Here is a 17204-nt window from a genome sequence, read left to right on the forward strand (position 1 = left end):
ACCCTTCGGTAGCTGGCAGGATGAATGGGTGCACACATTCTGGTTGTTCGAACTAGCACGCACCCACCTTGCAGGCCATCTATACATCACTGGTCTTTTGAACAAGTGGCACTGCTCTCTGTAAGCTGAGGGACCTATGAGCTGGTGTTGACTCTCTCTCTCTCTCTCTCACACACACACACACCCCTTTTTTTTGGTAAAAGCTTTGTTCTATTACTTCAAGACACCTTCCCATTAGTAGTGGACATGGTGAGTCTCTCTACAGTGATCGACTCCCTTATGTTGGACATCCTAGGTGGATGAGGACGATACCACTGTTGGGTATTTGGTGTCTCTGTATGTGTGTGTACCGGTCGTATACGTGTACACCCTTGTTTCTCTTCCCGCTTGTGTCTCTGTGTCAAGAGCCCCTGTATGTCTGTAAATACTCACTTATGTGAGTAAGTAAGTGCGTGTGAACAACCTCTTGTAGCCATTTACATGTGGTGATAAGCAGTGATGTCATGGGCACTTGCCATGTGTCATTGCCTCAGTGTGTGTTATGTCAAAAGACAAGGCTCTAAAAGCTTATAAAAGCATTGTACTCTTTGAAGCTTTTAACATCAATCAAAGTATCTTTGAGTCGTGCAATCACTGCGCCTCTCTCTTTGAGTTTGTTACATCTCTCACTCTCTCTCTACACACATCACCGTGGATCTGTTTCAGCTTCCATAGCTGTTGGCTCTGCTAACCCTAATTACCACAAATGGAATCAGAGCCACATTCAGCTTGCTACTGCCACTGTGGAGCCGTCTGCCGCCTGCCTAGAGATTTCCGCTGCCACTTTTGGGTGGCACTATTGCTGGGCGTACCACCACTCAGCGGTGCCTGCCCATCTTGCTGGCAGCACTAGTGTCCACATAACCGCCGCTCAGCACCTGGTGGTCGCGGCTTGGTCTGCTTCGCCCAGCCCCTCCTGTACCAGCTCTGTCTATGCCATCTGTGGCTGCATTTTGGTCAGATCTGTAGCTGCGTTTTTGGGGATCGTCTTCTGCACCTCTTTAGAACCCTTGCATTTCTCCTGTTGATGCCCTCTACCCTCGAGCTCACTGTGAGCCGACTGGCAAAGCCTTTTTCCGCCTGCTTCTAGCCTTTGTACGCTCTGCATAAACTTCAAAATGGATCGGGCCACTTCATCAAACATCTATCTTATGGACAAGTTCTCAAAAATTAGGTTTTGGATATGGGATACCAATTACTCTTGATGCAGGAGGGACTGTGGGAGATTGTCTCCGACTATGAGAGTGATCCTCTGGCTGAGGTTTCTGAGTTGAAAATTTTGAGGCAACACCATCAACGGGCAATCGTCATCATCGACCTCGGACTTGCAGATTCACTCATACATCATGTTGACTTCAAATCGACAGCCAACGGAGCAATTTAGAAGGTATCTTTGGAAACAAAATCACTAATTCCAAAGTATTTATGAAGCTTAAATTTTGTGATCTTAAGATGGAAAACAATGAAGAATTAAGTGACCATCTTCCAAAGTTCTACTCATTAGTTCAACAGGTCACTAGCTTGAAGTGTGAACCTGATGATGAAGATAAAATGGTTGTTCTTACAAAAAGTATGCAAGATGTTACTTGATTCCAATCATCCCTCGAAGTATTGCGCCTAGCTTCCTCAATATTCGAGGACATGGTAGCCCTACTTATTGGAAAAGATCACAGATGGCCAAGTATCTAGCAACAGCCTTGAGGATGATAAGATCTTTGCTGGAGCACAAAACTGGAGATCCAACAAAAAGATGAAGTGTAGATACTGCCAACTTTTGGGACACAAGGAGTCACAATGCTTTAAAAAGCTTGCGAAAGAGCAGGAGAAGCACCATGCAAATTTGATAACCGAAGAAGAGGAGCTGATCGAAGAAATTGACGCAGCAACCGTCCAAGTCTCCCTCAACAACGAGGAAGACTATGATTGGGCTTTTTAAGCCCCTTTTTAATATTGTGTGAGTTTTGTTGGGCTCTTTACCCAAGATGTCCCACGAAATGAGATGTAATAATCCTGTGTGTTAAAGGACCTTAATGTTATAAAAGGCTCTGTGTTATCTTTTATCCTTGTTAGGAGCTAGGGGGGGTGACAAAGTGCTGAACTTCGCTACCTCGGTCCAAAACCCTGATCAGAGAGATTAGGAGGTGACACATGGTGAGTCTTGCTCTGAGGCAGCATGGATGGGCTAGGTGATAGAATCTTGTCTTGTGTAAGGGTCTTCGCTTCAAAGAGGGGTTTGTTGGGTATTTGGAGTCTGTGTGTGAACCGGTTGTATATGTGTATGTACCCTTGTTTTTGTGCCCGCTTGTGTTTGTGTGAACAGCTCTTGTATGTGTGTGTAAATACTCACTTATGTGATTAAGTGTGTGAACCACCTCATGTAGCCATTTATGTGTGTGCGATAAGTAGTGATGTCATGGGCACTTGCCATGTGTCATTGCCTCCGTGTGTGTTGTGTCAGTATTGTGTATTAAGGCTCCTCAGTATTGTACTCTTTGAAGTTTTTAACATCAATCAAAGTATCTTTGAGTCGTGCAATCATTGTGCTAAGTATGCATCAAATCCTAGCTATAGAAAGAGAAAAATACTCGTTTTCTGGGAAACTGAAGGAAAGCAGATCGGAAAGCTTAGAATTTGCGCTCTGTGCATCACCTCTTTGTCCTTTGTTGGTTTGTGGTAGCTTTGATACCAATTTGTCAAGGATTCATGTGACAGAATCTAAGATTCTTGCAATTGAATCCTTCCAAGATCACCTAAATACAAGACAAGCACTAGACCAATCCAAAATTAGCCTTCTGATGTAACATGCTTACTATGCGGAAGCGTACTTGATGATGATTAATGGAGATTAATGCTAATCACATGCGCAAAATATCATAGAGAAGAAGAGCGAGACTCTTTACCTAGTGTTTATTACTAAATGAATTAGTAATTACAATGATTGGCAAAGATTCGAAATAGATCTAAGCCTTGAATGCTATGCATTTGAAGCTTACTGTCCTCCTTTGTGTGTTAATGGAAAATGTTGATTTGGAGGTGTACTTTGCAAATCCAAATGTCGTGGCTGCATGTCCTTGGTCTTGGCTCTACAAGTTGTGTCTCTAAATGCTAAGAATGATCCTTGAATTGTCTTTATATAGGGATATTGATTGGCAGGTTGGCCAACCCTTTTGAGGCCATAAAAATGCCATAAAATGTGTTCATATTGTGCCCAATACTTGTTCCAACTATTGATACATGTCCTAGGCACCTAGAGGTCTGTCAAAATTGTGCCAAACTACCCATATACGGCCTCTAACTTTGCCCTTCAAACGTTTGCAAGGAATAATCATGGCTACTTGGCATTGGATTAAGGTGTGCACATGACATCCCCTCTTGCTAAAACCTTGCACCTGTGCTCCTTTCTCGACTTGGTCAATTTGTAGGCTCATCTCTCAATTCTTTAGCGCCTTTGCCATTGCTACCTTGTGGAATTGCTGGCTCTTCTTCTGGCTCCTTCACCAATGGATGGTCTTCTGACATGGGAGACTCTTTTGCTCTCTTGGATTCCAACTCTTGTGGCATTGGACTCATTCTCATTCATAGATTCAGAGAGACATACCTGAATGGTTGGCGTTATTGCCACTTTGGAAATCTGCTGGTTATTTGAGATGAAATCCAGTACTTGCTTTGACTCTTCCACCACCGATATCATGGGCTTGGTTGCCTACCTCGGCTTGACCTGATTTGCATGCAAAACTAAGGCTACATGCATGACTTGCGCATAGAACCCTAACGCACATACACAATGCTGATTGCGGATTCAAATATACAAGCCCGAATTTGGCTATCTATGCAAAATGCCAAACCCTAATTAGGCATACAAACTAAAGCATAGTGATGCAAGGGTTGAACTAATGCAAAACAGGGAAACCCTAATTGCTTGCAAACCCTATTTTAGCATGCACAACTCCTACTTAGAACTGCCCTAGGCATTGAAATTTGATACCAATGTATCATGCAAACTGTGCGAAAGTGTGCTTAATGATGATTAACGCTAATGTACAGAGTTTAAACGCTATCACATGTGCAAAATTGACACAGAGAAGTAGAGAGAGACTCTTTACCTAACGCACTCTTACTGTATATTTTTAAATGAATGAGTAATTACAATGATTGGCAAAGATCCAAAATAGATCTAAGCCCTGAATGCTTTGCATCAATTTGTTGGAATTAGGGTTAGGGTTGCAACAATGCACACACACAAGATAGAGAAGCTTGAGAGCACACAAACTCACTAGATTAGAATAAAAAAATGTGTGCCAGATACAAAAGATAAGTACACACCCCAAAATGAGTAGATAAGAGGGTGTACATACTCACGAGGAAAAAAATCTCTTAGTGTGAGGGAAAAAGTGCCTTGGCGGTGTTAAGTGTGTTCACACACATCACTACCATAGAATGCTACAAATCCCCCCTGGAGTGATGATGTGAACATATATAGGGTATGGTCGATCAATCGTGAAAAGGCAGTAAGCCCAAAGCTTTACAAAAAGCTTCGAACTTTTCACGAGGAAGAGCCTTCGTGAATAAATTTGCCATGTAATCATTTGCAACCAAGTATGTATGAATCTTCTCATACCATGCTCTAGGAGCTTGCTTAAGGCCATAAAGAACCTTTTTCAATTTGCATACTTTAGACTCTTCTCCTTTCACAACAAAACCAAGAGGCTGCGATACATACGCCTCCTCATGTAAATCACCATTCAAGAATGCAGTCTTAATGTCTAACTGATGTACATTCCACCCATGATGTGCTGCCAAAGTAATGAGACACCTAATGGTAGTCATACGAGATGTGGGTGCGAAGGTCTCATCATAATCAATGCTCTTTTGCTGGGCATACCCCTTTGCAATAAGTCTGGACTTGTAGCGATCAATGCTACCATCTGCTTTGCGTTTTAACTTGTAAATCCACTTAGTATCAATGGCCTTCTTGCCATGAGGTAGATCTGTCAAATACCAGGTGTCATTCTTGAGTATAGAGTTATACTCATCCTGCATAGCATGCATCCAATGATTATCATTCTGTGCTTCCTCAAAGGAAACATGTTTCTCCTCATTACATAAAGTAGAAATGAGAACATGATCCACATGAGAATAATCTGTATGATGAGAACTTGCACGAGTTCTGCTAGGTAAAGGAGCTACCAACTTGCTATCCCTCAATGTTTGCATAAGCCATTTTGGCATACGCCTAGATTCTTCTATGACTCCTCTCTCCTCATAACTACATCCTCAATAATTGCCTCATCAAAAGGCTGATTTTGCACCTCCAAAGGCTGAATTTGAGCACTTGGTTGAGCATTCAATTGCTCTACATATGGCTGCCCTTCATTAAACAAAGGTAGGAGCGAATCAAACATGTCCTGTGAGCATACATTCTGTTGTTTTTTGCATGAAAGCATGGGCTGAACTGAGTTTTCGACAAAAAAAACATCTCTACTTACCAAAATCTGCTTTGAGGCCGAATGGTAGAGTCTATATCCCTTGCTTTCTGAACTGTATCCCACAAATATGCATTTAACTGCCTTATCATCAAGCTTACTGCGTTGTTGCTCAGGCACAAGAGCATAAGCAATACAACCAAAAACACGCAAATGAGCCACAAAAGACTTCTTGCCATGCTAAGCTTCATAAGGAGTTTTAGACTGCAAGGCCTTGGTAGGGCATTTGTTCAACACATAGTTTGCGCACATAGTTGCCTCTAACCAAAAACCATGAGGTAAATCTTGGGCTTTCACCATACATCGTGCCATCTCCATGAGAGACCTGTTCTTCCTCTCAGCCACACCATTTTGCTGATGTGTGTATGGCACTGAACATCGATGCCTTATGCTTTTTTCAACCATATATGCATGAAATTCCTTGGACATATACTCCCCCTCTCGATCTGAACGAAGGGTGCCAACTTTACATTCACATGCATTTTCAGCCATGGATACGAAGTACCTAAAGTACATAAAAACCTCTGACTTTTGCTTTAATGGATGCACCCAACTATATTGGGAGTAATCATCAATAAATGTGACGAAGTACTCGCTGAAGCTTCCGCTCCCCCCTTGCTGGCGCTGCAGCCTGCACGCTCACCCGTCCTCTCCGCCCTCGCGTTTGCTCCCCCCGCCTGCCCCGTCCTCTCCGCCCTCGCGTTTGCTCCCCCCCCCCGCCTGGCCCCCGCCCCTTCTCTTTCGCGCCCCCCCCCTGCTCCGTCTCCTTCGCACCCCTGCTCTCTCCCCTTCCTTCGTGACCCGCCCCCTCCGCCTGCCTTCGCCTTCTCCCCCCACCTCTTCGCGTTTCCTCCGCCCCCCCTGCCCTTTCGCCGCCTCTGCCTTAAGCCTCTCCCCCTCTTTTTTCCTCCTCCCTTTTTTCCACCCCCCTCTGGTTTTCCCCCTCCCCCTCTGTCTTCCGCCTTTCCCCCTCCGCCCCCTCCCCGCTCCGCCTTTTGTGCAGCTCGGTTCTCGCAGGACACTCCGTTTTCGCTTCGCCTTCGATTAAGCTTCAGACACTGATGGAGTTTCCTCCCACCCCGCCTCAGAGGGACTCTTCCGCAGCCCCCTCGCCCGCCCCTGAGGATACCTCCATCAGGCTTTCTCTTTCACCAGAAGAGGAAGCGAGCCTCGCTGCACAGGTGGAACGCCTCCAGGCACATTCCACCATCTGCCGTATAGTCGGCACTCGCCCCAGCAGAGGGGAGATCCGGGATCTTCTCCAGGCCCGCCTTCTTGCAGATGTGGGCAAGATCATGGACGTTCAGTTACTGGGCCGCAGACACTACCAGATTGAGTTCGAGTCAGCCCAGAGCGTGGCCCAAGTCCTAGCCATGAGCCCCCTGGACATTAGGGGCGCTCGGGCCTTCTTCAGACCTTGGCAGCATGGCTTCGACCCAGCAGCAGCCGAGCAGGGAGAGCGCCTCTTCCATGTCACAGTTTGCTTCCCTGGACTCCGCCGCGAGTACCTTCCGCTCCTTTCTAGGTTAGGAGCATTGGTGGGCTCGGTGCTTGAGACTGGTCCCACAGCAGCTTCAGTGGTGGCTAGAGCCGCTGGCCTGCCTTCGGTCAGGGTTTTGGTTCCTGACATCTCCTCCCTTCCGAAGGTCATTCAGCTACCTAGGATAGGGGGGGATGGATCGATCAGAGAGTGGAGTTTTCGGGGCTCCCGAATCAGTGTTTTATATGCAGGCAGGTTGGCCACCTGGCCAAGGCCTGCCCTCGCAAGAGACCCCGGCCCGATGGCCCGCCCACAGATGCGGCTCGGCAGGCAGCCTCTAGGACACCTGCTCAGCCCATAGAGACCTCGGATTGGCAGCCTGGACAGGGGCGCCGTAGAGGGAGACAGCCACAACAGCATGCCCAGAGATCGATGCAGCAGCAGTCACAGTCTCAGCATCACTGGGTTCCAGTGAGGAACAACTTTGCTCCCCTCCAGGAGGAGACCCTAGCGTAGACGCAGGATCAGGAGATGCCAGCACCCCCTCCTTCGCCCCCACCCCCACCCCCACCCCCACCCCCCCTCCCCCGTCCCGCCCTCCCGCCTCGCTTCCATCTTCGCCTCCTCCCGTTCCCGCTCCCGTTTTGGCAGCGGCTCCTTCCCCACCCCCTTCTCCCCCCCCCCTCCTCCCCCTCCGCTCGCCTCAGCTCCTCGGGAGGCCCTGGCAGTACCCTGGTGCTCACCTGCAGTCCGGCGGGCACTGAGCATCGACCTTGCTCGAGCTCCGCCGAGGAGACCTACTATGCCGATTCGGGCTTCACGGATATCCTCTATCCGCAGTCGGCTGAGTAGTCTCGACACTCGACAGCGCTCGGAGCCTTTTGACTACTCCTTCACACGGCTTTTTGGAGCGGAGGGCCCCCATGAGCCAGCACCCATCAGAGTTCATGTGGTGATACCTCTGGCCCGAGGGGAGGAGGCACTTGATTCAGCGGTGGCCTTCTCCTTCCCTCTCTGTGGCACTAGCGACCGGGAGTGGACTCTGGATCTCGCTCTTAGTATTTTGAAGACTCAAGCAGTTGAGTTTTCTCACCATGTGAGCGATTTGGAGATGACAGACGTGATAGGCCGACTCTGGGAGCTGGCTCATTTCTTTGATACCGGGAGTGCGGATGCCTTCGGGATTCGACATTTGGTGGTTCGCATAGTGGCCGACCTAGCAATGTATGCATACACGAGGTTGCTCTCTCTGAGCGGGAGGCAGTCGCCATGGGACACAGCCACTGGCGCCTGATCTGAGATTCTTGCAGCACACCGGGTGGGCAGATTCGTAGCCGCTCGGATGGGGACTATTCTCCATCCAAGCCGCTTGCGAAGGCCCGCCGTATGGCTGAGACAGCCTCCACCTTAGCAGGTCATCCATGAGGATCATCTCATGGAATGTATAGGGCCTTGGCGGCGCACACTATGTACGTTACTGTGGTTGCTTGAGGCAAGAGCTTCAGAGATGCCTGGTTGGGGGCAGTATTGATATTCTGATGATGCAAGAACACCATTTGAGTGAGAGCAGGATTCGGAGATATGGTTCGGTGATGCCTCGTAGATGGGACACATTTTGGTCTGCAGGATTTGGCCCCTTGGGTGGGCAGGGAGGAGTATGTATGGTCATTGCGGATGTATGGCGGCATGCCATTGTGGATCGCGGGGTCATTGTGCCTGGTAGAGCACAGTATGTTATTCTGAGGATGCACGATGAGCGCTTTGGCGTGCTCAATGTCTATGCGCCCAACCATACTAGTGCCAGAGCAGAGTTCTGGACCCTTGTTACAGATGCATTGCCTGAGGCCGCACATTGGTGTGTAGGGGGAGACTTCAACATGCTTGAGGACCCGGCTGATAGGGTGGGAGGCAGTCATGTTACAGTGCACGGCACGGAGCTTGCAGCTTGGGAGCGATTTTGCATGACACTACGGATCACTGATGCATGGCAGCATGAGGCTTTCTCCCGCTCTCAGGACAGTCTTAGTTTCTCTCGGTCGGATCGCCGGCAAGGAGGGACTAATCTATCACGGATTGATCGCTTCTATGTGGGCGACAGGTTCGGGGAGCGAGGGAGCTCCGTTGGCATTCTCGCTGGCACCTCTTTTTCAGACCATGCGCCAGTTATTTTGACACTTGAGGAGAGGACACGGGAGACCAGCTTGCAGTTGAGGATCCCAGAGAGAATACGTACAGATCCTAGTCTTTCTGAGGACATTGAGAGGATATGGCATGATAGCCAGAGCTCTGACCTAGATGCAGCTCATCGAGCTCAGCTCTTTTTTGCACACTGTAGCCTTGACACGGCTGGGAGAGACACGAGAGCGGGAGCGTCGCTTGAGACGTAGCCTTGCTTCGCTCCAGCGCCTTCAGGAGCAGCAGCCTATATGTGAGTGGGTGGCGTCCCAGCTGAGCCAGGCACGCTAGGAGGTTAGAGAGGCAGAGGAGCAGAGACATGAGTTCTACTATCATCGCCAGGCCTCTCAGTGGACGCAGCTTGGTGATAGAGTGACTGGGGAGTTCTTTGAGATTACCGGACCCCGCCATGCTCGAGCAGGAGTACGCCAGCTTAGGAGGCAGGACGGATTTTAAGCCACTGAGCCTGGGGAGATTAGAGCCATTGCCACTGAGTTCTATAGAGACCTGCTTTTAGTGGAGCCAGCCACGGAGGCACGTGATGCTTGCAGACAGACTGTGTGGGCCCATGTGCAGAGGAGGGTCACAGATCGTATGCGCACAGTTCTGGGAGAGCCTCTTTCAGAGGATGAGCTTGTTGAGGCTTTGAGGGTCCTTCCGCGCCATAGCTGCCCCGGGGAGGACGGATTGACGCCTGCCTTTTTTATGCGCTATTGGGACCTTTTGGGGCCAGGCCTCCGCAGGGGCTTTCAGTATGTTTTGGACACTGGGGTGATGCCAGAGAGCTTTTTCGAGGGCTTGATCTTTCTTATCCCCAAGGGGGAGGGAGTGTCAGATGATATTCGGCATTGGAGATCTATTACGATCCTCAATACTCTCTACAAGGTCCTGGCAAAGGCCTTGAGTTTGAGGATCGAGCCCTTCCTTGGGGAACTGATTCATGCTACCCAGACAGGATTCGTCAAGGAGCGCAGTATCCTTGACAACATTTTCACCTTCTGGGAGGCGACGGCCCGAGCTAGATTTCTCGATGAGGACCTGGTTGTGATGCTTCTCGATTTTGAGAAGGCATACGATAGAGTCGATTGGGGTTTCTTAGAGGGCACTATGCTTCGCTTGGGTTTTGAGCCAGTTTGGATTCGAGGAGTGGCGGCTCTATATTCCACAGCTCGTAGCCAGGTGCTGACGGCAGGAGGACGGGGGCCGAGTTTTGAGTTGACCAGATCAGTCCGTCAGGGGTGCCCTCTCGCCCCGTTTCTTTTTCTCTTATTTGCTGAGGCTATGAGCATGTATCTGACAGCAGAGGAGGTTGGTTTGAGAGGACTCCAACTCCCAGTCCGGGGTGAGGACCTGCTCGATTCTGAGTTTGCTGATGACACGGGATTGTTTTTGCATGGCCAGGAGGCCAATCTTCAGAGGGCAAAGCAGTCGCTACAGGTTTTTGGTGCAGCTTCGGGAGCATTGATCAATTGGCGCAAGACAGTGGCCTTTTGGATCAGTAGAGCTCCCGCTTCGGCATGGAGCCCAGATCCGGGTTTTAGATGGATTCCTCCTGGCATAGCAGTGCGGTATTTGGGATGCCAGATTGGACTTGATTTGTCACCTGAGCAGCAGATTGCCCCGCTTCTTCTGAGCATTCGGAAGAGGCTTTTGTATTGGAGTACAGCTCGGCTATCCTTGGCTGGGAGGGTGGTGGTGAGAAATCAGGTGCTTTTAGCGACCATGTGGTACATCACGTCTTGCTGGATCTTCTCGAGCTCTTGCATTAGCCAGGTACAGAGGCTGATCAGGAACTTTCTTTGGTCTGGGCGGGATGGTCAGCCAGCCGGGGCTAAGGTTGCTTGGGCAGTTATTACTCTTCCGCTGGCCCAGGGGGGCTTGGGCATTATAGATCCAGTCGATCAGAGTAGAGCCTTATTGGGAAAGCTTATTGTTCGGGGGCTGCTTCCAGGCGTTGAGCCTTGAAAGGAGCTTCTTTTTCAGCCATTGCAGGCTAGGGCTCCCCCAGCAGGGGGCATTTGGGCACCAGAGATACGATGGATCTTCATAGAGATGAGGAGGACAGGCCTCAGTAGAGGATGGGAGGACAGATTTGCCTTGAGCATCCTGCGAGCTTGGGAGCTGCTGAGACCGAGGCTTTCTCAGAGACCTCCTACTTGTGATGAGGAGCGGGCCAGACAGCCGCTCATCTGGAGCCCCGCGGTACGCACAGAGTAAGACAATATGCTGGGTTCTCGGCCTTGTCTAGCCTGGGGACCATTGGCGGCGGCAGGCCCAGCACGCAGTTTTGGAGACTGGCAGGCCTTCTGGAGTCTCCCAGAGGAGATCCAGGTGGAGAGGCTGAGCCACTTCAGAGGGGGGCTGATTATGAGGGATGACATTCAGGAGGCACTCATTGAGGAGTGGTTCACGCCTCTCGAGCCAGCGGCCCCACGGTGGATGGGAGCCTTTACACAATTGGAGATCCTGATTGCTGTCAGAGCTTGCACTGAGGATGGTAGATGCCTTTACTATGAGATCCAGGATGAGGGTAGACTTCAGAGAGTGGAGGCGGAGTCGCCTTTGGTAGCAGAGTGCATCTTTCAGAGGATACGGGTAGTAGCCGCCGCTGCCTGGAAGTGGCATATTGATCCAGACCCTGCAGATGTGGACTCTGATTGGCGCATATGGGCTTATGCTGCGCGCCCCTTGGCCCGGCTCCAGTGGGACCCTGGTGAGTATGAGTGGCATGATCCTTAAAAACACTGATTTGAGATTTGGACTCAACTACAAAACTCCTAAATCCTTCCATCCATATGATTTGGACCCAAGGATTCTTGATTGGGGGTGAAAGTCAAGTCTAAACTCCTCTCACCTTGATTTGAATCCAAGGACTAGATGCAAGTCAAGTCCAAAGGTTCAGACTTGAATCTCAAGCTACTCTGATCGATTTGCATGTCATCCATGTCCATACTAGCTAAGCTCGATATCTCAACAAGTATTCTCGTTGATTCTAGGCTGGGCATGAGGTATACTTTGCAAATCCAAATGTCATGGTTGCATGCCCTTGGTCTTGGCTCTCTTGCCTTTAGTCTTGGCTTTGCAACCTTTGTCTGTGACTAAGAATGACTCTTGACTTGCCTTTATATAGGGATTTTGGTAGCAAGTCGTATTCTTAGAATGACTCTTGACTTGCCTTTATATATGATTTTTGGTAGCCAGCCCTTTGGAGGCCATAATAAGTCATCGAAAATGCTCATAAAATGTGTTCGTATTGTGACCAAGGTAACATGCTAACTACGCGGAAGCGTGAGTACTTATGATTGGTAAAGACCCAAAATAGATCTAAGCCTGAGTGTGCATAAACCTTAGCTTACTGTCCTTCTTTGTGGGTAAATGGAAAACATTGATTTGGAGGTGTTCTCAAATCCAAATGTCATGGTTGCATGCCCTTGGTCATGGGTGTGCAACCTCTGTCTTTGAATGTTAAGAATGACCCTTTGGCTGTTTACAGCCCCCAAAAAGGTGCCTAATCGCAGCCTAAAATTGGGGATTAAGCATGTCCATATGTTGTGCATATGACATCCCTTCTTGCTAAGCTTGATGACGGGAATCCAGCTGATCTTGGATGATTGACATCATCCCCTTACGTGCATGTGGACTTCATCCTCGGCATTCTGCTTCCAAAACTTGAGGCACTCTTGACCACTTGGATCTTGTCTTGGAAACCTTTTGCTACAACCGTGGATTGCTCCAATCACTAATGCTCTGTTTTGCATTGAGAAACGTGCACGTGTTCTTCTTGTCCCCTCCTTGGGCTTAAAACTGTACCTTTCTGGGGCTGAGTGCTAGATCCCTTCTTGGAAACCTACAACCCCTTGTTCCTCCCCTCATCCTTGTACCATGGCAAACGGGTTGAGCATGCAGGGGCTTCATACCCCATGATATCCACATGGGAGCTCTATACTCCATGGTTGCCCTCATTCTGGCACCATTGGGATATCTGAGGTTGAAGAACCACTTGGCTGCGTTTCTTGTATGGGCCAAAAACAACCATCTTTGTATTGTGCATTTTCCAAATCTGCACTAATTCAGCACCTCTAGGACTTCCACCAGTCTCTTACACCAATGTAACATGCGGAGAGCTGCGTGCAAAACGCAAAGATGAACAGAAAGAAGAGAGAGAGATGTTGCTGAAACAATGCTTTTTTTTTTGTATATATGGATCCATGTGTACAAAGATCCTAGACAACATGGCCTCCAAAAGGAAACACCTAAGCCTATGATCTGTCCCACAAACCTGGGATCAGATGATTAAAAAAGGAACTGAACTTGCCTACTTATAGGCTCCTAAATACACCTCTATGCTGCAGTCGGCCAGGTCCTTCGGCAAATAAATGCCAAAATACTAGTAAAATGCTAAACTGCCAGGTTATGTCCTCCAGCTTCTTTTGACTGCCTTGGGTAAAGAACCTACCTTTAATTGTGGCTGTTTATTGCCCCAAAAAGGTGCCTAATCACAGTCTAAAACTGGGAATTAAGCATGTCCACATGTTGTGCATGTGGCACATGGTCTAGGCACATACCATCTTGTCACATGACAATACAATACAACCACTCATCACATAACCCCCACTTACGTAGCTTTTCCCAAAAGAAGCTATACAATACATGACCATCTTGTCACATGACAATACAATACAACCTCTCATCACATAACCCCCACTTACGTAGCTTTTCCCAAAAGAAGCTATACTTGTTAGTTACTTATAAGCCTTAGCCCTTATAATCAGCCTGCTTTTACTAATCTTTTGGGTCCCATAACCCATAGATTAGCCAACCTATTCCCTATGTTAACAATTTAACCCATGGGTTAGCCTTTGGTACATAACGCACAGTTGGCGAGCCATACATACCAATCAAACATCTTCTTTAAACACTATTGGGCGAAGGGTGAAGTTTTTATTTGAGTCTTAGCTATATGAATGTGATCATCCTGGTTGATCTATCCACCACCACCCAAAAGGCTTCAAGCCCTTTGTTGGTATATCTTGAGAATTTTGAAGGCTTGAATAGCGAGGCACATAGATTCATAAGGATCCTTTTTCCAGACTTTTCCCTTTCAAAGCCAGTAATTGTACTGACTTTGCTACCCTGCGGTCAACCTTCTGGATCATCTAGATCCATCCTTGGTGTTGGTAATCCCCCCTTTTTTTCAATTTGAGAATTGCATGCGTTTTTAAGAAATCAGAGCAGCTTGTGATCTCGAGCTTTTTCTTGTTCGAGATGAGTGCAAAGTTTGAATTGTACGTTTGAAGCGTATCAAGTGCTAAAGAGTGCATACATTTTACAGATTCCGGGAGTACTCAAACTGCGACATGTGGGTCAAACTACTCTTGGAAGCGCTGCACTATTTGGTCTATTTTTGGGAGCAGGAAGTCTTATCCATTGTGGTAAAAGCTATTAGGTGGTGGTGTGTATTAGGTGGCATAATGTTTCCTGTCTGTTTTAGTCCACCTCTTTTATCTGGGAGTCTTTATGCAAAAGTCATACTGTGTAGGCATGTGATTGGAAGTCAATGCGCTTTGAACTCCTTTCACCCTCTCCCTTTCCATCTCCATACAAACTCTTGTCCACGTACATTACCATCATTCAACTCTCAAGGTTCGTTTTGTGTGCTCTATTCAACATCAGGAATGCATTGAATTGAGCAATTAAGTTTTGTGGTCTACTAACCTTGTCATAGGGATATAATAACCTTCAACATCATGGAGGATAACAGGTTATCACATCTTGGATATCCATTTTATTTCCTAGGTAATGTAGATCAATGGCTTAACATGTACACCACCTTATTTTTGCAGACAGTAATCACATGAGAAGAAAATACATCTCCTTTTGAAATGAATAATATGGAGGTTTGAGATGTTTATGTATCTCAAGTCTTTTGATTTAGATAGCACTAACACAACAAGATCTGTGAGCTCAATGTGGTTAGGCTTTTATTAGGATGAATGGGGTTATTTTTTGCTGCTCGAGGGTCCATAATTGCAGGTACTTTGTGTGAAACAATGTTGTAAAGGTAGTAAGGATGCTCACTTTTGAGCCCCCAACAAAGATCTGTGAGGTGTTCAACAATGGTAAAACAATATTTGCATGAGAAGTATATGTATTGCGTTGATGCTTGTCATGAAGATGGAGATTGAAATACTCCCTTGAAGAGCATGAGATCATATATGTGGTGTAGGAATAAGAAGAGAATGGCTGGGATTGCAATAGCTTATTGATTACCTATTCAGAGTTCTATTCGATCAGGGTATAAATAAATCCCCGGTAGTTAGCTAAAGTTGGTTAATTGCTAATAGAATACACCTTTGTTAGACAAGAGCTTGTGAATTCTATCCTAACATTTCATTAGAGCATAGATCCTAACAGATGGATCTCAATTATCCTTGTACCCTTGTGGCTACATGAGATGTTCTTTGTGATGAGGTCTTGCAATTGCATTCTCTCTCCTATGCGCGCGCGCGTATGTATGTATGTATGTATGTAAACACACAGGCACACACGCCCACACACACACACATGCTCTCTATCTCTGTGTGTGTGTGTGTGTGTGGACGTGCATGTTATCTACTCATGGTAGTCAACCCACAAGACTATATAACTATCAACCCCATTGTGCATAGTATGGACTAGAGATACTACGACATCCCCGCTAACGTCAGCAGTGCCCAATAGTGGGTGTAGAACTCTGTATCAAGAGATGCTCTCACACACGCACTCCACACACACACACACACACACACGAGCATATATTCACACAAAGGCCTTCGTACTGAGTTTCTATCAAACCTTTGGAGATGCGCGCAAGTGTGTGTGCATACATATATACATATACATATGCACAATACATACACACACACACACACATGCATGCATATGTATGTATTGTGCATATGTATATGTATATATGTATGCGCGCGCGCGCACACACACACACATCTCCAGAGGTTTGATAGAAACTCAGTACGAAGGCCTTTGTGTGAATATATGCTCTTTTGTGTGTGTGTGTGTGTGTGTGTGTGTGTCGAGTGCGTGTGTGAGAGCATATCTTGATACAGAGTTCTACACCCACTATTGGGCACTGCTTAGTGGGGATGTCGTAGTATCTCTAGTCCATACTATGCATAATGGAGTTGATAGTTATATAGTCTTGTGGGTTGACTACCATGAGTATATAACATGCACGTTCCTAAAAGGTGAATTTGGGCATGTATCTGGATTCATCTAGGTATATACATATATATATACATATACATATACATATACACACACACACACACACACACACACACATGTATATATATGTATATGTGTATGAAATGCTTACGAATATATACATGTCTATTTACAAACACATATACTTAAAACATTCATAAATAGATGATGGATTTAATTTATAAGAAAAAATAGTAAAATAGCCTATGATAGTGAAAGTCGTTTTATTTTGTTTTGTTGTTTTGTTGTTTTTTGAAGAGGGAGCAACACTCGTCTTCTAGGCCTAGCAAAATTCGAGTGAACATAGATTCATGGAGAGAAATTTCATAGCTCATTTTGTCACTTAATATGTCACAAGTAATGACCCATTTTTTCTTCTAGATAGGGTTCTAAGTTTATCTTATGGGCGCACTTAATATGTCACAAGCAATAGCCTGTTTTTTTCCAGGTAGGGTTCTAAGTCTACCCTATGGACGCATGAAATTTCACCCTACTTATGCACACACCTGAGTACCACAAGGGGCTACACAATCACCACCTTTGGAGATAGTGGGCAAGCTACGATATGATCCCTACAAGTGACTCTCGCTCTTGCATGAGCATGTAATAACCATGAAAGTAAGAAGATAACACATCTCTATATTATCTTAAGGAAGAGTTTCACAAAGTTGCCATGTGGCAAGAATTTGGAGGTTCGGGAAAGGGAGGAGGAGGTTTAGGTAGAATTTGATTTTTGAAACCTCAAAAGACATGGGAAGACAGGTTCC

The 17204-nt window shown here is 47.0% G+C and overlaps 1 protein-coding gene across 2 annotated transcripts in view; it reads left to right on the top strand.

The window, feature by feature from the left end:
* The window catches only part of LOC147606049 (uncharacterized), a 56692-nt gene extending 41479 nt beyond the window's left edge, over window positions 1–15213 (top strand). The window contains exons 3-4 of one of the 2 annotated variants that reach the window (XM_086792592.1): window positions 1250–1426; window positions 14510–15213. In XM_086792592.1, coding sequence (XP_086648718.1) covers window positions 1250–1423 — 174 coding nt within the window. In that variant the 3' untranslated portion in view covers window positions 1424–1426; window positions 14510–15213. The remainder of the gene's footprint in view (window positions 1–1249; window positions 1427–14509) is intronic. The other variant, XM_086792593.1, reaches the window with a different exon arrangement.
* The last annotated feature ends 1991 nt before the right edge of the window (window positions 15214–17204 follow it).

Source organism: Cibotium barometz, chromosome 58 (genome assembly GCF_041138505.1).
Source record: "Cibotium barometz isolate CiBa-2024 chromosome 58, ASM4113850v1, whole genome shotgun sequence".
Taxonomy (NCBI): domain Eukaryota; kingdom Viridiplantae; phylum Streptophyta; class Polypodiopsida; order Cyatheales; family Cibotiaceae; genus Cibotium; species Cibotium barometz.